This window comes from Narcine bancroftii, chromosome 2, assembly GCF_036971445.1.
Source record: "Narcine bancroftii isolate sNarBan1 chromosome 2, sNarBan1.hap1, whole genome shotgun sequence".
NCBI classification, from domain to species: Eukaryota; Metazoa; Chordata; class Chondrichthyes; order Torpediniformes; family Narcinidae; genus Narcine; species Narcine bancroftii.
Window position 1 is genome coordinate 219,295,964 of NC_091470.1, and position 27,131 is coordinate 219,323,094.

At 43.2% G+C, this 27,131-nt stretch overlaps 1 protein-coding gene across 4 annotated transcripts in view; it reads right to left on the reverse strand.

Annotated features, from left to right (window-relative positions):
- The window catches only part of itga9 (integrin, alpha 9), a 454,332-nt gene that overhangs the window by 332,750 nt on the left and 94,451 nt on the right, over positions 1-27,131 (reverse strand). For all 4 annotated transcript variants that reach the window (XM_069920313.1, XM_069920311.1, XM_069920310.1 and 1 more), the window contains exons 9-12: positions 17,191-17,328; positions 13,356-13,461; positions 7,787-7,881; positions 5,206-5,296 (exon numbers count right to left, since the gene is read on the reverse strand). In XM_069920313.1, the coding sequence (XP_069776414.1) occupies positions 5,206-5,296; positions 7,787-7,881; positions 13,356-13,461; positions 17,191-17,328 (430 nt within the window). The remainder of the gene's footprint in view (positions 1-5,205; positions 5,297-7,786; positions 7,882-13,355; positions 13,462-17,190; positions 17,329-27,131) is intronic.

A 27,131-nucleotide genomic window follows, 5' to 3' on the forward strand; every position in this document is an offset into this window, starting at 1 on the left:
TTTTTTGAATATTTTATTGATAATGAACACATGCAAAAATACAGTTTTCTTATTTCACAATGTGATAACAAAAATAATTAGAAACATAAAAAAACAACAATCTAACACCCTCCCAACCCCCACTCCCCTCAACCCACCCACCAGCTACTCAAAAAACTCTAAACTAAAACAACAAAAAGAATATGTAAAAAGAAATAAAAATAATAAAAATACAAAAGGAAATACAGATATACATATATAATATAAGAAATATAATGGATATATTAAGTTGGATTACTCTTGGAAACACTCAAAGATCCCACATAAAAACATTTTCACAAAAAAACAATTTATTGAGGGAGACTTCACTGAGCCGGAAGAATCAAAGGAATTATTCATAAATTCAATCCTAATGTTTGAGCGTAAAATCTGTGAAGAGATTGGATATTTACCTCTTGAATTTTTTTTTATAATGGAATACATCTTTGAACCTTCCTCATGTTAAAGAGACATCTGACTTCCAAGTAATAGCAATACACTTCCTCGCTATCACCAGGGCTAATTTAACAAATTTCAATTGAGAATCTGATAAATCATCGATGGAATCCTCAGTAATTAAGTCGTTATAATCTGCCAGTGCTGAAACACTTGATGGAGTTACGGACTAATAAGAATGAAACTATAGGCACTCAAGGGAAAATTTTGGCTGAAACACCTTTGCTCCAAAATAAGCTTTTTCCCTTTACAGTTAACAATCAACTTTTCAAGTTATGGGAACAAAAACAAATTAAATTGGTATAAGATTGTTATGAGGTGGGTTATTTTATTTCTTTTCAAAGAATGAAAGAGAAATATGAAATATATTCAAGTACTCTTTTTTCTTATTATCAAGTTAAAGCTTTATTGTTAGATAATTTTGGACGCACTTTGAGGCTTCCCAGAAGATCTAAATTTGAGATTTGCTTACCAATAGTGGTAAGAAAGCTTTTATATCGGATATGTATACTTTATTGCAGACTAAAATGCCTAAACCAGTTGCCTAAAACTAGAGTGAAATGGAAAAAAGATGTGGAAATATCTATTTCTCCAGATGACTGGATGTCAATATGTGAGGACAGTATGACGAGAATTGTAAACGTAAGATATAGAGTGGTTCATTATAATTTTATTCATCAATTATACTCGACTCCAGAGAAATTAAAGAAATGTAAATATGTTACTTCAGATTCATGTTTTAGATGTCTTGAGGAACTGGGAACTTTTTCACATTCCGTTTGCTTATGTGAGACGGTTAAACCTTTTTGGAATAAAATCAAGGAATTTTTGGAGGTTATGTTTAAATTTAAAATTCCACTTGATCCTAAGATATTTTTATTGGGTAATATTAAAGCATCGAGTTTGAGTTAAAATTAGATAAATTCCAACTTGCTTTTATAAGGTTGGCTTTAGCTAGGAAATGTATGTCTTGCAGTGACATAGAAAAATGACACTAAATTGAATATTCAACGACGGCATGTGGAGATGAGATCATGTATTCCTTTAGAGAAAATAACATATGAATCTACAAAATAATTATTCTTTCTTTATTAAAACTTGGAGCCCGTATATGAAACGGATGCGATTAAATTATTAAAACTTTCTTTCCCATGCATTGGTGGTGTGGTCACATCCATGGCACAAAATTCAATGTATTGTTTTAGTAGATCTCCTCCTTTCTCTCTTTGCCTTCTTTCCTCTTTCTTCTTTGTTTTTTTTTGGGTAGTTTAGAGGGGGGTTGGGTGGGATGGGGGGATAGGGTTGGGGGGTGGAATAAAATATGTATTGGATTGTATTTTGAACGCATGACTTATTGTTTATAAATTTAATTTTCAAAAGAATAAGAGAATCTGATAAATCTAATTTAGGAATTATATTCTCAAAGTTCCCCATCAAAGAGATATATATAAATAAAATGTTGGTGTCTTCAGGAGCTCCTTCAAATGTTTGGAACTTCAAAATTATTGGGGCTGCATTTTGTTTGTACTAAAACAGCATTCTTTTCTTCTTTCTTTGGCTTGGCTTCGCGGACGAAGATTTATGGAGGGGTATGTCCATGTCTGCTGCAGGCTCGTTGGTGACTGCGGGACAGGCAGACACGGTTGCAGCGGTTGCAAGGGAAAATTGGTGGGTTGGGGTTGGGTGTTCGGTTTTCCCTCCTTTGTCTTTTGTCAGTGAGATGGGCTCTGCGGTCTTCTTCAAAGGAGGTTGCTGCCCGCCGAACTGTGAGGCGCCAGATGCACGGTTGGAGGTGAGATCAGCCCACTGGCGGTGGTCAATGTGGCAGGCACCAAGAGATTTCTTTAAGCAGTCCTTGTACCTCTTCTTTGGTGCACCTCTGTCTCGGTGGCCAGTGGAGAGCTCGCCATAGAACGCGATCTTGGAAAGGCAATGGTCCTCCATTCTGGAGACGTGACCCACCCAGCGCAGTTGGGTCTTCAGCAGCATGGATTCGATGCTTGCGGACTCTGCCAGCTCGGGTTCTTCGATGTTGGTGATGAAGTTATTCCAATGAATGTTGAGGATGGAGCAGAGACAGCGCTGATGGAAGCGTTCTAGGAGCCGTAGGTGATGCCGGTAGAGGACCCATGATTCGGAGCCGAACAGGAGCGTGGGTATGACAACGGCTCTGTACACATTAGAGGTCATGCAAACACCATTTGCCAAAATTGCTTAAAGGTCAAGGTTCAGAGAAGGGGATCATGAGAATTCCCTGTTTAATGTCACACTTTATCATTTCCAGTGCAAGATACTGCTCCTGCAGATGTCAGCATTTGGCATCACATGCTTGGCATGCTTCAATGCAAGCAGTCCTCTCCTGACCAAAGGGAACGTTTACCACTGAATAAATGGGCACTAGCATAATGGGAGTTGATGACTGAAGAGCGCTTAGAATCATTAGAATCAGAATTCATAGTCAAGAACCTGTCATGAGGTTCATTATTTTACGGCAAAATTACTGTAAATTATATATTCTTAAATAAGTTAGTGCAAAAGAAAACCGTGTGGATCATTGTTGATTCAGAAATCTAATGGCAGAGGGGAAGAAGCTGTTTTTGTAACGTTGGGGTGTTCATCTTCAGGCTCCTGTTCCACCTCCTTCCTGATGGTAGCAGTGAGAAGAGAGGATGGACTGGTGATGAGGGTCCTTGATGATAGAAGCTGCTTTCTTAATGCCCATGATGGCACTGGCTGAGTTCACAACTCTCTGCAGCCTGTTCCTGCCCAGTGTATTGGCACCTCCATACATTCAGTGATATAACCGGTCACAATGCTCTTCTCAGTACACTTGTAGAAATTTGCAAGCGTTTTTGATGACATTGGCAAAACTAAGGAACTGATTATGGACTTCAGGAGGGGAACACAAACCAGCCATCATTGAGGGGTCAGCACTCCAAAGGGAAGAACTTCAAATTCCTGGGTGTCAACATCTCTGAAGATCTATCCTGGAATCTCCACGTCGATGCAATCACAGAGAAGGCTCACCAGGGGCTATTATTTTGTGAAGTGTTTGAGGAGATTTGGTATGTTACCATAAACTTGCAAACTTCTGCAGCTGCCCGAAGATGAACAACCAATGGTACAAAAGCAGCTACCTCCCCTCTGCCATCAGATTTCTGAATGGACAATGAACCAAAGGCACTACCTCACTTTCTCTTCCTTTGTACTATTTAATTTAATATAATTTATAGCAATTTTACACCTGGAAAGCTCCCACTAGACAACAAATTTCATGACATGTTCACGACAATAAATTCTGATTTGGAATTGGGGGAAGAGAACACTGGGCGATTAGAAATCAGTATTTCTACCATTGGGGTTGTAAGACCTCCAAGAGGAATGTGAGATGTCGTCCTTCCAATTTGCATCTGTCGCTGTGGAGAAGGCGGAGGAAAGACAAGTTAGTGAGAATGTGAAAGAGACATGCAACCGGGAGCTCAAGATGACCAAAGATGATGGAGCACTGGTTATCCAGTCCACATTGGTTTCTCTAACAGAGATGTTTTCCCAGGGCACTACACTCTCCATCCTCATCCTAAGAGCCTGCAGGTTGTCAGGTTAATTTTTGACTGCAGATTGCACCAAAGGTGGGGGTTGGCTGGAGAATCAAAGAGCAGCCATGAACATGTGTGAGAAAGTAAGTTACAGTGAAATGAGGGGAGAGTTGGATTGCCCTCGGTCGAACCAGCAGAGATTCAATGGGCTGAATGCCATCTTTCGATAGCAGAGGGGAAAAATATGAAAATACCTGTTTCTGGGTAAACAGAGAAAGTTCTCCTTCTATCTCTGACACTATTTCCTTTAGTCGGTTTCTTTTGCCTTACCCAACCACAATTCAACAAGGTGTTTTCCAAAACTTGCTTCCACAGCCACATTTTATGGGAATCATTTCAACAACACTGTCCTGAAGCTGTTTGAAGCTGCTATTATCCTGTTCATTCAGGAATCCTTTATTGTTGTGTACTAGTACAGAACTAAAATTGCACTCTAACTGCCTTAATGTGGACAAAGAGTCACCATTACTGTTACCCCTTACAGTAAGAGAAGAAAAACAGAGTCCCTTCAGAGTCATTGTCTGTGGATTCTCCTCTGGTGTTCCTGCTGCCTCTGCAACTACACAGACTCCTGCTCGATTCCTCAGCACCCCGTACTCCAGATCCAAACCGCCAATACAATCAGGAAGTTTTCAGCGTCCAAGACTATGAAGCCCTTCTTGTCTTCAGCATCCTCTCAAATCCCAGCTCGAATATCTGGTTCCCATGAACCAGTCTCCAGCAGTCCGCACCCCATGCTGGTCTCCCGACCTCGTTACCCACAGCCGCTGAGCCCTTCGCTGGTTCGCGATAGAGGGTGTTCTCCCCACTTCGAGTACCCTGCTCCTCAGAATCTGCAACCCCTTGTGGCCTCTGCCGAGCACAGGTGCCACCACCTGTCAGCTTTTTAATGTCTGTAAGGAGCAGCGCTGGGTCTCCCCTTTCTACATTACCAGGTCCACACCAGCAGCTCCCATTTATTTTCCTTCCCTAAGCTTCTCTGCAACTTCCACGAACTTGGTTGCTCACTTCCCCAGTTCTGAAAAGGAGTCATTCGTATTAACTCTGTTTCATTTTCCACAGATTCTGCCTTATCTCCTGAGTGTTTCCAACATTTTCTGCTTTTATTTTCAAATGTAACTCAGTCTTCAGGTACCTTTATAAGCATTTCCATCCATGTCAACTCCTCCTGATATGGATTGGCCAAACATGCGCAATTCTGGATTGATGTTCTGTGCCAACAGCTTCTGAAAGAGTGAAGGTGTAACAGACTTCAGCAAAAACAAGACCAACTGGGTAATCAATGTCACCCTCATGACCAGGGCATATGATACCATACTAAACCTCTGACGCCCATCCAAGTACTAGGGTTTATGGTACCACACAAAGTCTACGTGCCTCTGACACATCCCGGGGCAAGTGTCTATGACATAATGCTAAACCTCTGCCCCTCTGACACCTGCCCCAGGGTCTATGATACCACACTGAACCTCTGACCCTCATAGGCCTGCCCCCTTGACCCATCAAAGTACCACCCCACCCCCCCCCAGCAATGCCTACCCCTCGAATATTCATGGAACTTTCTTCTCAATCTCATGATGGAAACTATCCAACACCTATTACAAATCTAATGACTCCCACTGCTACCTAGATAAAACTTCTTCCCACTCTATCTCTTGCAGAGAAGCAATCCCTTTCTCCCAATTCCTCCATCTCAAGGGTCTCACGATCTGCATAGCAGTTAGTGCAGCACTATTACAGCACCAGTGACCCAGGTTTGAATCTTCCACTGTTCCTAAGGAGTTTGTACGTTCTTCCCATGTCCATGTGGGTTTCCTCCGGGTACTCTGGGTTCCTCCCACATTCCAAAGATGTGCAGGGTTTGTAGGTTAATTGGTTGCATGGGTGTACTTGGGGGGAATGGGATCATGGGCCAGAAGGCCCTGTTCCTCTACTATATGTCTAATTGTATCATGGTCTTGAAACTGCATGGTAACTGAAAAAATGCAAAGAGGTTTTGCCCAGGTGGCCTAAACTGTTTTGCCTTTCCCTCAATGCTGAAAATTTTACTCTCATTGAGGCTGGAAGAACAGATCTTGCATCTTTTGCCTGCATCATGGGCTCTACTCCCTCAACTCCCACCATTAGACAGGGTTCCAAGGAGGTGGGCATTCCTTCCATCAAATGGTCACAAGTGGGGATATTTATTGGAGAATGCATGATTCCAGTGTCTGAAAAATAAAACAGCCTGTGTCTTCCTGCAGCAAGAGCTGGTCAACATCCCAGTCTGGAATAATCAGGGATAAATGTATTCAAATGCACTTTGTGACGTCGCCCTCTGGATTATTTTAGCCAATTTCATTTGGTCAATCATTATGAAAATTGGAGTAGCCTACGATTAGTCATAATGATACAACATGGAAATAATCCTTTGGTTTGCTGATTCCACCTCAATCTTGGTTTCCCAGGGGACCACCCAGTTCCATTCCCCATCCCATATTCCCTTGCTGTGGTCTCATGCACTGCCAGACTGAGACCACCTGCAAATTGGAGGAACGACACCTCATCTTCCTTCTGGGCACCCTCCAACTGGACAGCATGAACATCAACATCTCCTGTTTCTGTTAAATGCCCCTCCCCATTCTTTATCTTCCCCCTGTCGCCTTAACCCCAGCTCTCTCTCTCTCCTCTTTTTTTTCCAGAGAAAAAGGTCTTTTACAGAGACCTTTCGTCTTATTACATCCAATTAGCACCTTTAGGCTGTTGGTGTGGACTCCTCCCCCTCCCATTCTTCTGCCTTTATTCGGATGCCTTCCTGCTTTTTTGAAAAAAGACTCAGGGCTCAAAGGTCGGTTATATATCTTTACCTCCAATGCTGCAAGACCGGCTGAGTTCCTCCAGCATTTCTGTGTGTGTTTTACTTATCTCCATATTAATACACATCCTACACTAACCCATTTAAATCTCCCCTCCCCCCCACCAAAATCCACTATTATTTCAATACATATCTTTCTACCCTCTGCATTTTGCCCATACCTCGACAAAGGGCTGAAACCCAACCCATTGGTTATATATTTCTATCTTTGCTAATATCAAGTCTGCCACATGATCTGCAGACTTACTGCAGTATTGTATTTTTTCTACAATCAGGGCATCTGCAGACTTTCTTGTCTCACCCCAACCCCAACACTGTTTAGGCTAGAGTACATTCAACAGCCCTGGTTATCTGATTCACCAGGACAATGGTTCCAATCAAATTCAAGTGAATGTCTTCCCGATAGAGATAGGCACTGCCTGATAAAGTCCTAGAAATTGGAAAGTAAGGAGGGGAGGGGGGGGGGGGGGGGGCGGAAACATATCCAATCAACCCAGAGAAGAACAAAGAGAAAGGAAAGCATAGAGAGATGCATCACAGAAACATGTCCTTGGCCACTGAGTTCCAAACATTTAGTCTCTCTGTGGTCCCATCAATTCCCACTTCTATGCACATTTACTGTGGCCAGTTAACTTATCCACCTGGACCTTTTTGGGACGTGCAATGAAATTTTTGCATTGAGAGGAAGCGTATGCAGTCAAGAGAGAGAAACCAAAAAATCTACGTCAACATCTCCGTAGCTAAGTAAGTGAGGCAGCAACTCTATTAGATTGCACCGCGATCTCATCTCACAAGGAGTAGCCACAGGGGTTAGCAATGAGATATAACAATGTTAGAAATGGTGAACTAAATAAACAAATACCATTGAATATTGGGAGACGATTCCATAGGTATCTCCATGATAAATGTACACAGCTCCTCTAAAGTCATTCTCATTTGGTGCTCCAATTGCAACATCTGGAAAAAGAAATTTCAATCATATAAAATCTGTGAGTAAGGGATTTGTGGGTTTTGGTGTTGGACGATAGTCTGGTGGTCTTGGCACTGGACAAGCCAGGAAGCTACTCTCAGTGAGCCTTACATCAGGAGTAGGGACATTATTGGAAGTCCTAAAGCTCAGGTCTTGTGCTCACTTTGAAAAGCAGGGTCTGATTAGGGGGTGTGAGTGTGGGATTGTGCACGGCAAATCTTGTCTCACAGAGTAATCAAGAACCTTGATAATGGAAGGGTGGGCGATGTAGTTTACTGGTCTGTCGCTTGTCAGGAAGGCGCAATGGTGACTGCATTTCTTGAGAACACTGAGGCGGGAAAAGCTATCAGACGTCATCATATTAACCTTCTACAGGAGCTCTACCCGGGTTGACTGCATCACAGTGTGGTACGGTGGCTGCAGAGAAATGGATAGGAGGTCAATCCACAGGACCATAAGGGAGGCAGAAAAAATCACTGCTGTCTCCCTCCCACCCATCAATGTGATCTCCCGGGATTACTGTCTGAAGAAGACGTGCAAAATCATTCCATCCTGCACACAGCATCATTCAGCTGCTCCCTGGGGAAGAGATACAGGCGTCTCAGAGCCAGGACCACCAGGCTGAGGAACGGCTTCTTCCCACGGGCAGTAAGGATGCTGAATAACCAAACAAACGGCTCACACTGACATCCGAGACTCTCATATTCATAAAACTATATTTATTTATTTTTTTGTATGTATGTATGTATGTAAGCATACTTGTCCTGCAAATGTATTGTTGTCTGTATATGTTAGTGCCTGGTTGTGTGTCCACATGTTTTGCTCTGAGCATCGGTGAACAGTGCTTCGCTGTATTGTTATTGTGCAATCAGATGACAATAAACTTGACTAGTTTACATGAATTTTAACAAGATATTTGACCAGTCTTCAAGTGACAAGGGTGGGCCTGAGAGTCAGGGCACATGGCATCCAGGCTGTGCTGGGTCCAAAACTTGCTTGGTGACAGGAGTCAAAGGGTAGCGACTGAGGAGTGCTTTCCGAACTGTGACTGAAACTAGTGGAAAACCGCAAGGATACATGCCGGAACCATAATTGTTTTTAATATCTACGTATGAATGATTTGGAGAAAAATTACATGACTGGCTAGTAAATTTTCTAATGCTGCAATAATTGTTGCAGTGGAAGATAGCAAAAAGAATCACCTTAGGATGCAGCAGGACGTAAATCAGTTAAAAGATGGGCAGAATGGTGGCAGATGGAATTGAATCCAGACAAACGTGAAGCAATACAGTTCAGGATGTCAAGCACTATCAGGACATACAGTAAATGTCAAGGATCTCAGGGGTGTTGATGCACTTGAGGTACAAGTTCTTAACTTGCTGAAAGTAGTGACACGGTAAGATGAGATACTGAAGATGGGCTTCAATATGCTTGCCTTTACATATAGTAAGTATAACAGGACAGTAAGTCCAATACAGTATGTATAACAGCTGCAATATTGCGTTGCAACTGTACTAAGCGTTGGTCCGGCAGTACTTGCAATACTGTGCTCAGTTCTGGTCACCACACTAGCAGAAGGATCTGGGAACATTAAATGAACTAGAAGAGATGTTGCCGAGATTGGACGACTTTACTCTCAAGGAGAGATTTGATGGGCTGTGTTTTCTCTCACTGGAACATGAATGAATTTATAGAGGTTGTAAAATTACAAGGGCCATCGATAGTGCAGACGGTGTCTTTTTCCTGGTGAGGGGATTAACGTGGGAGGCCACAGGTTTAAGGTGAGCAAGGAGAAATTTATCTGAAGGGCAGGATTTTCCCACACGCAGTTACATGGCCAGAGAATATGGTAAAGCTCAGCGACCGAGGGACTCACACAGGTCGGGGGGAAGCCTCATGGGCTGTGGGCTGCTGGAGATGATCTTATGGGAAACAGGTATCGAGAGGGTGCTGAGGGCAAGGAGGGCTCCTGAAGGGCCTCAGGCAATGAAGGCTTCCTGATGGCGTCAGAGGTTTGGATCTTGAGCTCGGGTTGCCAATGAACTATCTGAGTGCCCACAGAGCCTGCGGGAGGCAAAACCACAGACATTTGGTGACTCTGAAGGAACTCCCATTTGCTCTCCTACAGTAAGGGATTCCAGGCAACACTAATAGTAACTCTTTCTCTGCCGTAAGGCATTTGAACAGCTGGGAGATGAGGAAAGGTAAACGGGCCTATTGCAGGCAAATGGGATTAGTGTAGTAGATATCATGTTCAGTAAACATAGGAACATAGGAAGTAGGAACAGGAGTAGGCCAAACATGGCCCATTGAGCCTGCTCCGCCATTCAATACCATCATGGCTGATCTAATTTATGACCTAACTCCACCTACCTGCCTTCTCCCCATATCCCCTAATTCCTCTATCATGTAAAAATTTATCTAACCAAATTTTAAATATGTTTGATGAGGCAGCCTCAACCACTTCCCTGGTTAGAGAATTCAAAACATTCACTACTCTCTGGGAAAAATTATTTTTCCTCATCTCTGTCCTAAATCTACTCCCCCGAATCTTAAGACTGTGTCCTCTTGTTTTAGTTTCTCCGGCCACCTCAAAAAACCTTCCTACATCTATCCTATCCATACCCTTCATAATCCTATATGTTTCTATAAGATCTCCTCTCATTCTTCTGAACTTCAGCGAATACAATCCTAGACGATTTAATCTTTCATCATAAGTCAACCCCTTCATCCCAAGGATCAACCTAGTAAACCTCCTCTGGACCACCTCCAAAGCCAGTAGATCCTTCCTCAAATATGGAGACCAGAACTAGACACAGTACTCCAGGTGCGGTCTCACCAGTACCTTATACAGTTGTAACATTACCTCCCTACTCCTGAATTCAATTCCTCTAGCGATGAAGGCCAACATTCCATTTGCCTTCTTAATAACCTGCTGCAGCTGCAACCTAACTTTTTGCGATTCATGCACAAGCACTCCCAAGTCCCTCTGCACAACAGCATGCTGTAGTTTTTCACTCTTTAAATAATATTCAGCTCTTTTATTTTTCTTGCCAAAGTGGATAACCTCACACTTACTAACATTGTACTCCATCTGCCAGACCTTTGCCCACTCATCCAGCTGAACTATATCCCTCTGCAGACTCTCCACATCCTCGTTACAATTTGCTCTTCCACTCAATTTGGTGTCATCTGCAAACTTGGCTACACCACATTTTATCCCCTCCTCCAAGTCATCAATGTAAATGATGAACAGTTGTGGGCCTAACACTGACCCCTGCGGCACCCCACTTACCACTCTCTGCCAACCTGAAAAACTCCCACTTATCCCGACTCTCTGCCTCCTGTCAGACAACCAATTTTCAATCCAGGCCAATATATTTCCCCGGACTCCACTTTCCTGTAACTTACTGATAAGTCTCTTGTGCGGCACCTTATCAAATGCTTTCTGGAAATCCAAATATACAACATCAACCTGTTCCCCTCTATCCACCGCACCCATTATATCCTCAAAGAATCCTAACAAGTTTGTCAAACAAGATCTTCCCTTTCTAAAACTGTGCTGTGTCTGCCTGATTGAACCCTGAAAGAAATGGTTGGCCATTGGCTTGCTTCTGTGCTCTTCAACTATCACTCCTTTTTCTTTTCCACATGCTCCTTGTCCTGCTGAGTATTTGCATCAATTTCTCATCGAGTTTCAAGAGATTTGCAGCATTTTATAAGCATAAAAAGTGAAACATTCGTTAAATGAAAAGTGAGTCCAAACAGAAACTGTTTCATAGAGGAAGGTCTCATGGATCAGATTATTCTTTTGTGCATGTGTTAAAATTATGAAGGGAATAGACAACATGGTAAGTAGCAAGGAGGCAATTTTCATTGGAAAGTGAGAGTAGAATAAGTGGACATTGCCTCAGGAAATAGGGAGTGGATGCAGGACAGAGATAAGGAAGAACAGTTTGTCACGGGGAATCTGTTTGCCCAGTGAAGAAGAAGAGGCAGCCACTTTAAGATACAGATCTAAGAATGGGGGAGGAGGTTGGTGGAGCTGAATCCCCGGCCAGATCAGCCAATAATCATGAAGTGGCAGAGCAGGGTCAACAGGCCAGATGGACAACCCCCTACTCCTGTTGCTTATAAGAAAAAGAGGATGATGGTCACATCGGCATTATGGGGAGGTGGCATGTTAGATAGGAATAAAGTTAAAAACGCTACTTAGAAGGTAAGCATTCCTCAACTTAGTCAAAACAGCTCCAGGTTGCAAAGAAAGCTTGGATGGAATGGCGAAGGCTCTGGCCACCTTCTTGCACCACTCCTTAGATGATGGCTTAAGCTGGATCACAGTGTTGCAACATAACTCCAAAAGTCGTGAGCACTAAAAAGTGAGTCAGCCTATACTCGTCAGTGAGTATGCGACTTGGCAAAAACAGACCAGATCAACTGGAATTATACGCTTCTAAAAAAAAGTCAGGAGATTATTCAAAATGAAAAAGAGTTTTGGATAAAATAAACAGAAACAGTTTCCACCACCACAAGACTTGGCAAATAGAGAACACAGATTTAAAGTAATTGGCAAAATAACCAGAGGGGAAACAGAAACTATTTTTAATGTTATGGATAATTATGATCTGGAATACAATGCCTGAAGTCGTGGTGGCAGAAATTTACTGTAGTTTTCAGACAGGAATTGATACACACCTGGAAAAGGAAAATATTTGCAGGCTGCAAGGAAGGAGCAAAAGTAAACTTCTGGAAGAACAAAGGCTCAAGCACCATCAGTGGAATCGCAGGAAAGGTCAACATTTTGGGTCGAGTCCCTGAACTAGAACTGAGAGGGTGGAGGAAATCTAACCGGCATCAAGAGGTGGACAGGGCTGGTGAAACAGGGCGTGTTAAGTGACAGGTGGAACCAGGGAAGAGGGGAATGGAGGACAGATGGGACAAGGTGAGGGAGGAGGAAAGGAATGGGAGACAGAGGCTGACAGGTACGAAGAGGCAGATGGGAACGTGGGGGAGGAGGGAGAATGGACAGATGAAATCAGGCTGGGGGAAGAGACAAGGATAGGAAAGATAAACCAGGAGAGATGAAACACCGGTGAATAGAAATGTGGGTGATGGGCAGACAGACTAGATGGGGGAGGGTAATGAGTCCAGATAACAATGGGGGAGGGTGGACAAGGTTGACAAAAGAAAAGACAACCTGGGTGGATTGTTTTGAGGGGAGAGGTACACAATGGGGTAGTTGCAGTTAGAAATTTCAATGTCCATTCCAGGCTGTCCAAACAGACTTTCTTCCAGGTTGCATTTATCCTCAGCCTGGCAGTGCAGAAAACAGAGGACAGATGTTGGAATGGGCAAAGGAACCGAGATGACATGCAGGAGGAGATTAACAATAAAAATAACAGATGTAAACCAGGAAAACACAATGTATTTTAATAAGCTTGAGTACTGGTGAAGTACCGACCTGGAAAGCCATCATCATCAATATCGCCAAGCGAGCCAATGCACTCTCCAAAGTGAGCATTGTACACTCCATCACCATTCAAGAGCTGTTGCTCTTTCAGCACTGCCTACAAAATGGAAACAATTCACAAATGAGATAGTGTGCATTCTGGCCATGTTGTCTTCGATCAACCACTGTCCTTTCTGAAATCGCACGCTCCGGACTAATTTTCAACAAGATGCAGGAGAATTTTATCATTGAATTTTTTAAAAGATTTTCAAGGTGAATCAGAAGTGCTGGACAAACTAATTCCTAAGAAAGGGCCCAGCCCAAAGCATTGGTTATCTTTTACTTTCTCTGGACACTGCATGGACTGCGGAGTTTCTCCAGCACTTCCGTGTATTGCACCTCAATCACCGTATCTGCGACATTCTTGTTGATACCCAGTATGATTATAATTCTAATACCTGCCCAGAAATGTGGAAAACTGTCCAGATATTTCCTTTTCACAAGGACATGTCAAATTTGAACATTGCACGGCATGGACACAGTAGATAGAGAAAGGTTCTTTTTCATGGTGCGAGGGTCCAGGACAAGAGGGCACAACTTCAGGATTGAAGAGGTGCCCACGTGGAACAGAGATGTGGAGGAATTTCTTCAGAGGGTGATAAATCTGTGGAATTTGTTGCCACAGGCAGCTGTGGAGCCCAAGTTTTCAAGTGTATTTACGGTTGATATAGCAGGTTCTTGATGAGACAGGGCATTAAAGGTTATGGGGAGAAAACCAAACAGTGGGGCTGAGTGGGAAAATGGATTCACTCATAATTGAATAGCAGGCAGACTCAATGAGGTGAAAAGCCTATTTCTGCTCTGATGCCTCAGGGTCTCAATCAAAGTGGTAAATTGCTGTCTGATCAGTCAACTCTCAGTCACCAGAATTCATGCCACAAAAGTTCTAGGCCTAATCATCTGCCTTTTATTCTCAATGGCATCACTGTCACTGAGCACTCCCCATCTACCATCCACAACCATGACCACAAACTCAACACAACCACATAAATTCTATGGCTGTAACCGCAGGAGTCCAGTTATCTGGCAGCACGTTTAGCAGAGTGGTTCGTGCAATGCTCGCGACCCAGGTATGAATCTGGTTCTGTCTGTAAGGAGTTTGTATATTTCTGCATGGGTTTCCTCCCACCCTCCAAAATGTACGGTGTAGTAGGTCAATGGGATGCAACTAGGCAGCAGGGATTCGTGAGTTGGAAGGGCTGTCTGTCTGAAAGGCACCTTCCAACACTCAAAAAGTATTTTTCCATCTGCAGGGCACTGATCCAAAATGTGCTGTTGGACACTGACATGAGAGTCATCAGATGCTGAGTACATATGAAAATCAATGGCAAATTATTCTCAGGTCAGTTGAACTTAACGTAATGTGTCAACATCATTATGTAATTCATTTTTAATTTTTAAAAAAATTTAGACATAGGGCACAATAACAGGCCACCAAATTTACACCCAATTAAACAACATTCTCGGTACATTTCAAACAATAGGAGAAAACCGGTATCCCGGGGGAAAACCCATGCAGACACTAGAAGAGCAGACAGGATTCTAACCCTAGTCCCAATCACTGGCACTGTAAAGGCATTGTGCTAACGACTAGGCCAACCGTGCAGCCCAAACATGCTAAATTCAATAAAAGTTAATTTAATGTTTCTCCAATTTCCCATGTGATACAGCAAATCTAAAATTATCTTTATGTTCAGCATGAAGTTGTCAATCTTAATCCCCAATTTTATTTCAGGAACCAAACTTTTTTTTAAAAAATTGTTGTCCAGTGTAATCTCAACACCATCCAGGATAAAGCAAACCAGTTGATTGATAATCCAACCCAACCTTTTACATACATTCCCTCAACCATTGCTGAGAAGTAGCTGCAATGCAAGCCATCGACAGATTACGTTATAGTCCTAAACTCCCAGCCTCTGCATCACAGAGGACAAGAGAACTGAGTCATCTGCAGATTCGCCCCAAGGTTTACACCTCCATAACTGGTTGATTCTTTACTGTCGCTTTGTCTAAATTCTGGAACAACCTGCCACTCCTCTTCCCTCCCTCCTCCCCACCCCATACCACTGAAAGAGATCCTTCGCCAAGAGGGACTGCAGCTGGCAGTCCACATAGGTGTTCAGCAGCCAGTGCTTTTAACCTAAAATCCTGCATTCTTTGGTCTGTGCCCAAGACGGCAGTGCCTGTGCTTGGCAGCAGCCACAAGGGGTTGCAGACTTCAGGGAGCAGCTGGCTGGCACAGGGGACCAGAAACTGGGAGAACATTCCCCCCCCTCCCCCCCCCAACCACACTGAGAAGGAGAAGCGCAGGGCAGTAACAACAGCAGTAGCTGAGTGGCTCCACTCAGGCTGCGGGCAACACGGTTGGGGGACCTGCGCTGAATAGTGGGCTGCTGGGGACTGGCTCATGGGAACTAGTTAATGGGACTGGGATTTGAGAAGGTGCTGTAGGCAAGAAGGGTTCCCGTAGGCCCTCGGGCGCTGAGGGCTTCCTGATGGTGTCGGAGGTTTGGGTCTGGAGCTCGGGTTGCTAATGGATTGAACAGGGGTCAGTGCGGCTGCTGATGCTGCGTGAACACTGGAGGCAAATTGAAGGACCCTCAGTAACTCTGTAGAGACTCTTTTGCTTCTCTCGAACAGTAAATGGCACCGGGCAACGCTAATGGTGAATCTTTGTCTGCCTTATGGCAGGCAGAAAACCATTCTGAGTAATATTACATGCTCTGACCTATTACATGACAATAAAGGAATCTTGAAATCAAGAAGCTGGCTCATCACCTCCTTCTCACGGTAGGGAATTGTCATAAATATTGGATTTGCCAGTGAAATTCAAATCCTAATGAACGAATAATTGAAAGCGTTCGTAAACCATGTTCCTATATCTTAATGCTTATTGTCTCAGAGAACTGAAGTGTGTCAAATACTTTGTGACATACTATTTTGAACCACAGATTTTGTTGCTCCTGACGTAGATCTGCTTGCTAGGATGACAGCACAGGGCAAGCCCTTCAGTACAATCATCCATGCCAACCAAGTTAGCATTCTGAGCCCAGTCCCATTTCCTTCATTTGGCTCATATCCTTAGCCCTTCCCATCCATTAAATGTCAAAACTGAACCTGCTTCTGTTATTTCCTCTGGCAGCTTGTTCCGTTTTTGCCTCTCAGGTCTCCTTAAACCTCTCCACTCCCACCTTAAATCTGCTCTCCAGTTCGAGAATGGCCTACCTTGGCAAAATGACTGTGAGCGTTCACTTCATCCACACCCCTCATGATTTTATAGGTCTCTATATGAAGTCACCCATCAACCTTCTACACTCCCAGAAATGAAGAGTCAGCTGATCTGTAAGTCAGGCCTTTGATCCCAACACCCTCAGCATGCCTTCCACTCGGGCTGGCCAACCAGAACTGCATGCACCAACACCCTGTAACATGTGGTCCCGCCTTTTGTACTCAATGTGGTGCCCAATGAGGACAAGCATGCCAAACCCCTTCTTCAACCCTCTGTCTACCCAAGGTGCCACTTTCAGGGAATCGAATACCTGTACCCTGAGATCTCTCTTGTTTAATCACTTAATACTAGATTCTTTGATCCAGATATCCTGTCAAGTAAATCTCTCATTGGGATACTCTTGAATTTCATACGAGGGGTACATTTTCTCTTGTTACTGGAACCCACATCCCATTCACTAAACACGTGTGGGATTAACTCTGGACCGATCAAAGATCCAATCATTGGACCCTTAGGAGGATAAAACTGTTCAAATGTCGTGCACAAAGTTAGACTTACATTGCCTCTGTTGATGAGAACAGTGACCTGGCCCTCATCTCTTATCTGCGTGAACATGGGAGCTCCAACTAGAAGATCGGAGTAGCCATCTGAGTTCAAATCAGTCGTGCACAATGACGACCCAAAGTAGGAACCCATCTAGAATAAAGAGAGTCGACATGTGTCAAATCCATATGGATGATGGAAGGGTAGAAAGTGTCATTCAATCATACTCTAACCCTGGAGATTCGAGTTGATAAATATTCAGCCCTGGATTTGAGGATCCACAATGATTACAATTAATAAAACACCTCAGTATCGGAAAATCAACGTTTGAATGAAACAAGTTTTTTTTTTTCCTTATCTATAAATTTCCTCCCAGCTATTGTTTCCAACGTCAAAATCGCCAATAAAAACAGCCTTGCCCACAGCAGCATTGTTACAGCATCAGCGAATGAGTTCGAAACCGGCACAGTCTGTAATGAGTTTGAACATTCTCTCCATGTCTGCATGGGTTTCCTCCACGTGCTCTGGTTCCTTCCCACTTTTCAAAACGTACCGGGGTTATAGGTTAATTTGGGTATCATCACACAGAGCAAGTGTCTTCACACTAGTCTTTTGGTGGAGCCTGAAGTTTGAAAAGGACAGGTAAACAATGCTCAGTTAGAGCACTGCAAACAGTAGATGCTGCAGAATGCCTGTCAAATTGCTGTACCTTTATCAAGTACTTTGAAATCAACCAAAAGATTGTTTTTCTGTCCCTGTTGGAACTCACGCTGTTTTGTTTTTAATCATAATCAAGCAAGTCAAATTAGTAATGATTCAATAATGTTAACAGAAGCAGCAGTTCAGACTACCCAACGAACACATCCCTGTTCTTCTGTTTTGAGCAACAGTGATCTTATTCACACGCCACTCAATCCCCATTTCCTCCGATTCCCTTGGTGTCCAAAAACATATCAGCTTGAATACTGAATATCTGGATAAGTGAATATTAACACAATTCCAGTGTTCACAAAACATCTGCATAAAGACATTTCTCATCTCCACACTAAATGTTTGGGGCATTATGTCAACATAAAGGGTTAACCATTTCGAGTGGAGATGACTTTAAATTTAGAAATACACCACAGTAACAGGCCTTTCTGGCGCACAAATAACCTACAACATATTTGGAGGGTGGGAGGAAACCAGAGCCCCTGGAGGAAACCCACACAGGTATGAGAAGAACGTGCAAACTCCTAACTAACAGTGACGGATTTGAACCTGGGCATTTAGCACAGTTGCGCTAATCACTACACTAACCTTGCTGAGAAACCTCTGTGCAGATGTTTGTGAAACAGTGTGTGGAATTTTTCTCAGCACAATCTCCTCTATCCATCAAAAACTGTAATTTAAATTAAATTTAAATTTTTATATTACATTTTTAAATTTAGGCATACTGCACAGTAACAGGCCATTTTGACCCATGAGTCCGTGCCACCTAATTAACCTACACCCTTGGCCACATTCTCTATATGGAGGACGGCAAATTGCCCAAAGATGTCTTCTATGGTGGGCTACCAGATGCTCGTTGCCCTGTTGGCTGCCCACGTTTTCCATTACAAAGACGTAATCAAGCACGATCTCCAGTCATTCCACGTCAACCATACTGACTGGGAGGGCCTCGCAAAAAAAAAACGCACTGCATGGCGTTTTGTGATTCACAGTGGCACACCACAATGTGCCAACAACTACAAAAATCTCTGCGAGGGCAGAAGAGCTACAAGGCATCATGTTCATCTTTGCTCGTGAAGGGATGGGCTATGATGAACCTACACCCCAGGTATGTTTCAAATGGTGGGAGGAAATCATAGCCCCTGGGAAAAACCCATGCAGACACGGGGAGAACATCCAAATTCCTTACAGACAGCACGTGATTCAAACCCCAGTCTCAGTTATTGGCGCTGTAAAGGTGTTGCACTAACCACCAAGCCAACGTCCATGGATCTATGTTGCACTGTCTCCAAGTTTCTCCCTCTATCGGGATGGAGTCAAAATTTCAAAAGGGGGCACATGTCAACATAAAAGCCCAAACACAGTTCAAAACTCCACTATAAATTCCCAGATGACACCATTGTCAGAGGCAGATTCTCCAAAAATGATGCAGAAGAGAGATAGAGGGGTTTGTGGCTTGGTGCCAAGATGATAACCTCTCCCTCAACGTAGGCAGGACCTGGAGCTGGTTGTCGAGTTCTGGAGGAAAGTCCATATCCATGGGACTGAGGTGGAGACAGTGGGCAGCTTTAAACTCCTATAGGTAAACATCTCCAGTGACCTATCCTGGTCCACTCACAATGGCCAAGAAAGTGCACCAGCAACTCTAATTCCTTCAAGTTCTGAGCAAATCTGGCATGTCAATTGCATCCCTTAAGAACTTGTACAGGTGTGCCATTGAAAGCATCAAACCTTTTTCTTTCCACCCACATACCGCCTTAAGCAATCCCTTACTAATCACAGACCAGGGAAGACTTAAAGTGGTAAGAGGCAGAATGTGGTACAAGAACTGCTCCACTCAAGACTACAAGAAACTTCAGGGGGTTGTGAACGTGGCTCAGACCATCCATCGACTCCATCGATAACCCCTGCTATCTTAACAAAGCAGCCAACATATCAAAAAGACTCATCGTACCCTCGCCACTCTCTCTTAAAGCCCATCCCATCAGGAAGAACATTCAGAAATGTGAAATCATGTACCATCAGATCCAAGGATAGTTTCTTCCCCACTGTTGTACATTCCCCATATTATTAGAACTATGTTTCCTTTGCCCTCTGTTACTCTGCGCACTTGTGGCACTACATATGAGATGTCTACTAGTATGGTCACAAAACAACATCGATCACTGCATCTTGGTAGAAGCAACAACAAACTTGAACTTGAAATCAAAAAGTCATCGAAGCTCACAGCACGTAAACAGGCTTATCATCAATTATCCATGATACTAACCCTAGGTTAATCCCACTTAATGTGAAAATTGAAAGTTTGCATATGCTGCGATTGTAGTAAAAACACACAGAAATGCTGAAAGAATCCAGTGACACTGGCTGAGTTCCTCCAGCATTTCTATGTGTCCTTAATCCCATTATACACTTTCCCCACATTCTCACCCAACTCTCCCCAGATTCTCCAACTCTTCTACACACTACAGCAATCCACAGTGGCCAATTAACTAACTGATCGGCACATGTTCGGAATCCAACAGTAAAGCAGAATAGCCGATATGGTCACAGAGCTGCTTGCAAGCTCCATGCAGAACACCACCCAAGATCAGGGTCGAACCCAAGCTTCTGGTGCTGAGGAAACCACAAAACCGGCTGTACCATTGTGGCCCTCAGTCGAATTTCTTCAGAATCAGTATTTGTCGTCATGAAAATGTGTCGCAAAATTCGCTGTTATACAGCAGCACGTTTGTGCGTTTCAGGCACAAAAACAGCTCCAAGTTACCTTTTTTTAAATAAATAAATGCAAGAGAAGAGAAGCAGTGAGGTCATGCCTGTGCTTCATTGTCCATTACCTTTGCATTGCAACTGCTTGGATTAGATTTTGTTCTATATTCTTCATCGTAATAATACAAAGGAAAACTGAAGGGCTTAACCCCATGGAGGCAAAACTTGTGAGTTCGGCAGGAATACTCCAGCTTCAGAGCCAAAAGGTTGGCCAAACATTGCAGGTTTCTGGCAATAGAATGAATACTGTCGTGCATCATTCGAATTACACAGAGATCCCACCCAGCAATGAGGAAACACAGGGCATGGGTGGAGGTAACTTCAAATATAACCTCTCGGTTCAACGGCTTGCAATAAACATTCAGGTGTCGTTCAGTGATGTTTGAGACTGTAAGCGTTACTGTCAGATAAAATCTCATGAAGGAAACCAAAGTCAGTCCCGACCTTCCAAAGCCTCCCACCCTCGATGATCTAATTATTTCCACTGACTTCCCTCGGTTATTACAGGGAATACTGGGAGCAGAAATGATTCCTGCCAGAAAGGAAGATACTGGCCAGGAAAATAAACCAATTAATGTCTTTCACTGTATTCAGCTGGCATCTGGAAGAGGAACCACAATAAAATTATACGCTTTAAAGAGGGGAAAAAAGCTGGCAGTGCACACATAGAGCAGGCAACATCTGTAGAATGAAAATTAGAGTTAATGATCAGGTCAATGACCTTCCATCAAACTCCTGCTAAACGAACTTAGAACAATCAAGAGGTTAGAATTTCTGCTCTTAACTGGCACAGTACATGGGGAACACTATGTTCATGCATGGTTTTCATAGCAATACAGTGTGAATCAGTGGTTTTCAAATTTTTTTCTTTTCACTCACATACCACTCCCTATGCTATCAGTGTTCTGTAATTAGTATGGAATTGCTTAAAGTGGTATGTGAGTGGGAAGAAAAAAAAAGTTTGAAGACTACTGTTTTAATCATCCCTCATTGACTCGTTATTCACAAGGAACTCCAAAGGAAATGGGCCAATGACAATTTTTCTCAAGCAAAATATTTCTGTGGCAATTGGGTCTGAAGCAATTGTTCTCAGCCTTTTTCCCACCCCCCCCCCCCCCTCACTCAAATACCATCTAAAGTAATCCCTTACTAATCACAGAGCACCCATGGCATCAGGATTCCTTAAGGTGGTGAGTGGAAAGAAAACATTTGAAAACCACTGGTGTAAATGGATGGGTGTTTCACCATTTTGAGAAGAATTTATAGTAGATGGGTCTATTAATTAAATGGTGAAAGATTGAAATATGCTGTGATGCAGAGACCTGGAAGTGCTTACCCATGAATCGCAAAAAGTCAGTTTGCAGGTGCGCCAGGTATTTGAGAAGATAAATAAGGTGTTGGCCTTCATTGCTGATGGGAATGAATTAAAGAGCAGGGAGATTATGCTGCAACTGCATGGGGTGAAGCCGCAGCTGGAGTGCATTTCTGGACTCCTTCCTTGGGGAAGGATATGGCTTTCGAGGTGATGCAGAGGAGATTCACCAGTTTGACTACAGGAAAGAAGAAGACAGCATATGGGGAAAGATTGAATAGATTGCGGCAAAACTTACTGAAGTTTAGATGGGGTGGGGGAAAACTTATAGAGGCAGAAAAATTATGAAAGGTAAAGACGGATGCAGAGAAGTGGCTTATACTGGCAAGTGAGATGAGAACTAGGGGGTCACAGCTGCAAGATTCAGGGGGATTATATTTAAGGTAGACGATGAAGAGCTGCTTCTCCCAGAGAGTGGTGAATGTGACGAATTCTCCACCCGATGAAGCAGTAGAGGGTTCCTCATTAAATATATTTAAGACACAAGATCAACAGATTTTGAATAAAAGGGAGATTCAGTCCTAATGGGAACAGGCGGGTAAGTGGAATCGGATTAGGCAGGATCTTATTCAATGGTATTGCAGGCACAATAGGCTAGATTTTTACTCCTGCTTCTATTTTGTAACTCCTTGCATGAATTTTCAATACACGTAGATCGGTAAGCACATTAGAGTTTTCACCCATGACATGTGCAAGAGCCCACATGCAAAATGGTATTCTGCTCCTGGAAACTAACGCAAACTAATGGAGTCCTGCAAGTTCAACCACCAGTTCTGCTCCAGAGGACTCAGACAAGGATGACGACAGAAGAGTATGTATGCTAGCAAAAACACAAAAATGCAGCAGGAACTCAGCACGCCTCACGACACCTATAAGAAATAAAGATATATTACCAACGTTTCAAGCCCAAGCCCTTCATCAAGGAATGGGGCAAAAGCAGGCAGGCACCTCAATAAACAGGCTGGGGAGGGAGGAGCACAGGTCAACAGTGAAGAGGCCATCATTGGACATTGATAGGAGGACAGAAGAGGAAAGATGAGAACTGATCAGGGGAGAGGTGGGGGTCTGTGAAACCAGAGCTGGGGAAAGGGAGAGGAGAGGTGGGTAGAAGAGGGCGAGAGATCCTAACCATGTCAATTTGAAATTGGAATATTTCAAATCACTGAAAGAGAAGTTTGAAAATAGATCAAAAATCACTTCATTATTCACTGCGCAAACTACAGCCCTGAATCGTACCCTTGAACCAAGCTATGAAATTTCTCTGCTGACAGCAAAATATGGGAAGAATCATACGATTGGGGAGGAAGTGATTAAACTCAGCCATTGCGGTTGGACTTATCTGAAATTCCAGTGAAGAGAAGTTATCTGAGTTGCAACATGATGAATCTGTGAAAACTGTGTTCAAAGTGAAAGGCACCACAAGATGTAGCTGTCTGACGAGATCGAAAAGAAATACGTTAACAAGGGAACTAGTGATACATTTTCCATCATCTTACTTAGTAGAAAGTGTCTTCAGTGCTGTGTGTGATTTGCTACAAGCTAAGAGAAACTGAATGGAAATTACAAAAGATGGAGATTTAAGGATGAAACTAACAAAATTAATCCCTCGAATCAAAAAAATCTGCAGCCAGCGTCGGGGGCAAGGTTCCCACTGAAGTGACATCAATTCTTGAACCTGTGTTTGAGATGGTTGACATATTGAAGAAGTAGTTGAATATGAAATATGTGTTCCAGTGGATTCCCAACCATAATTGCATTGAAATGCACTTGCAGTAAATGATTGAATTAAAACTTCTTTTGAATATATAACTTTTTTTTTAAACCACTAATGGTGGGGTGCATGTTTTTTTTTGCAAACTTAAAGTGGGGTCCAGGGAAAAAGAAAGTTGAGAACCACTGCTCTACATATATCTTTGGAACACCTGAACTGCAAAGGCGCATAGATCAGCATTCTCTTTATCGACTACAGTTCAGCATTCAACACTATGATCCCCTTAAATTTGCCCAGCAAACTCCAAGTCCTGGGCCTCAGTACCCAACTGTGTAATTGGATTTCCTCACTTCCAGATCACAATCAGTGAGGATGGGTAAGAACATCTTCTCCCCAATCTCCATAAGTACCAAAGCACCACAGGGCTGCGTTCTTCGCCGACTGCTCTACTCACTTTACACTTATGACAGTGAGGCCCAATACGTGGGCGTTTGGTATGACATTGGAAACTTCTACTGATGTGTTGTGGAAAGTGTGCTAACCGGCTGCATCACAACCTGGTATGGGGACACCGATATCCCTGAATGTAAAGCCCTGCAAAAGGTAGTGGACACAGCCCAGGGCATCACAGGCAAAACTCTCCCCACCATCGAGAATATCTACAGAGAATATTGCTGTTGGAGAGTTGCAGCAATCACCAAGGATCCACAACACACAGGAATGCTCTGTTCTCGCTGCTGCCATCAGAAAAGAGGTAAAGGTCTCACATAACTCATAACACCAGGCTCAGGAACAGTTGATACCCCTACACCATCGGACTCCTCAACGATAAACTCAATTAGAAACTCATTGAAGGACTCTTACTTGGCATATTATTACTGAATATTTATTTTCTGTATTGCACAGTTTGTTTACATTTCTTTCTTTCTTTACAGTTTTCTCTTTTGTGTAAATATCTTTTCTTGAATAGAGTTTTTTGTTTGCACTACCGCTAAGTAAACATTCTGCCTGGCCCATAGAAAAAAAGCATCTGTATGTGATGTGTTTGTACTCTGACAATAAATATAAATTTTGATATTTCAGGAGCGATTTTACCAATGTCCGATACAGCTGCAACATAGTGTCCAAACTCCTGTGCTTGGCCACTGAAGGCAAACATACGGTACATCTTTCTTATCACCCTGTCCTCCTAAGTTGCCACTTTCAAAGGACCCTGTACTGCATCCCCCTCCAGTCTGTTTACTAACGATCCACAAGGACTGCTCCATTGTGAAAATATAGATATTGACTTATAAATTCAATCCAAACAAACATAATTGTGTGGTGGTGGTGTTATGCAATTCCAGAATGAAAATTTGTAAAAGGTTATTGTTAACTGCAAATAATCATTAAATACCTGTTAAATAAATGTTCCAGAACAAGTTTGAGTATGAGAAAAACAATTTGTTGAAACAATATCCTTTGGGATTATTTTCAAACCTTGCCCACATTAGAAATCTCTGTAAACTAAAACATTATATCGGAGAGACTGGGCACAGATTAAGAGATCGCTTCACTGAGCACCTTCGCTCCATCCGCACCAGAGTCAGAGACCTCCCAATAGCCAACCATCTTAGTTCTATGTCACACTCATATGTCTGCCCATGGCTTTGTACACTATCCCACCAAGACCCACCCACAAATTGGAGGAACAACACCTGATTTTCCATCTGGGTTCTCTCTAGCCAGATGACATTAACATCCACTTTTCCGGTTTCTGCTGACCTGCTCTCCTCTTCCTCCTTCCCCCTTCGAGTTCTCCTCCCTCCCTTCCCTCTCCCTTCACCTCGTCACCCCTTGATCGCTGCTGTCCCCTCCCTCCTTTCTCCACCCATCTCCTCCAGCCTTTGCGACATTTTTCCATGCCTTGATGAAGGGCTCAGGCCCGAAATGTCGGTGATGTATTTTTACCCTTTACCACATATAAAGGACATTGTTTGACCTGCTGAGTTTCTCCGGCGTTATCTCTTTTTACTTAGGAATTTCTGTGCAGTGCTGGGGTCAGGATACGGGGAAGGATTTATCATCTAGCTCATTCACCACTGCACTAATAATCACACCTTTACATTTTTGGCCTGCTTGGTAGTGTTGAGGTGAGTGCGTTTATCCACTTCAATTTGCATCGCTACTTGTTCTGCATTCTACTATCTAAAATCTGATCACATGCTGAGTTTGATCAATTTGATTCAGACTTTCTGTATGGACACAGAGATCAGTCGACAGATGAGCCAATGTCCAAAAGGGTTCAATGCACAACTGAATCTTTGACTTCCTCATCGGAAGACCAGTCAGTATGAATCGGAAGCATCTCCTCCTCTCTGACAATTGAGAGAGGTGCAACTCAAGGATGCATGCTTAGCCTACCGCTCTACTCTCTCTGCACCCGACTGTGTGGATAGTCACAATTCAAATGTCATCAATAAATTTACCGATGAAACCACGGCCGCTGGCAGAATCTTAGACGGCAATTAGGAAGCGTACAGGGTGAGATAAATGAGCTTGTTGAGCCACAATTTAAAAAAACCTTGCACTCAAAGTGAGCAAACCGGAAAGGGGAAATCAGAAGAACACAAACCAACTGAGGGGCCAACAGTGGAAAAAGTTCATGGGTGTCAACATCTCTAAGGATCTGACCTGGGGCCTCCACGTCGATGCAATCACGAAGAAGAAGGTCCGCCAGCAGTTGCACTTTATGGGGAGTTTGCAGAGATTTAGTGTCATCAAAGACTCTTGCAACTTTCTACAGGAGTACTGTGGAGAGCATACTGACAGGTTGCATCACTGGCTGGTATGGAGGTGCCAATTCACAGGACAGGAAAAGGCTATAGGGTTGTGAACTTGGCCAGCGCCAACATGAGCAGCCTTCGAAGGCATTTACAACAGGCGGTGTCTTAAGAAAGCACCCTCTATCATCGAAGGCCCTCAGTATCCAGGCCATGCCGTCCTCTCACTGCTACCGTCAGGAAGGAGCCTGAAGACAAACACCCATTGGTACAAAAACAGCTTCTTCCCCATTATCATCAGATTTCTGAATGGACAATTTTTTGCCCCCACCTTTATTTTTTTTAAACATGTAATTGACAGCAGTGTCGCTACAAAACCACTAACTTTGTGACATGTTATGACAATAGATTCTGATTCTGACTTTGATATCAAATTTGGAACATTAACGCCAAAGGGGTCTCCAATGGAGAATTAAAGTTGGCTTCTACAATGCAGGGAACCACAATTACATGATTTGCTTCACAATGTTTGTTTTAAATGCCTTGCCCACAGAGCACACACAAAGGCAGCTGAATAATTCACAATACTACCACCATTATGTCTCCTAACTGGGCTAAAAGTGTTAAATTA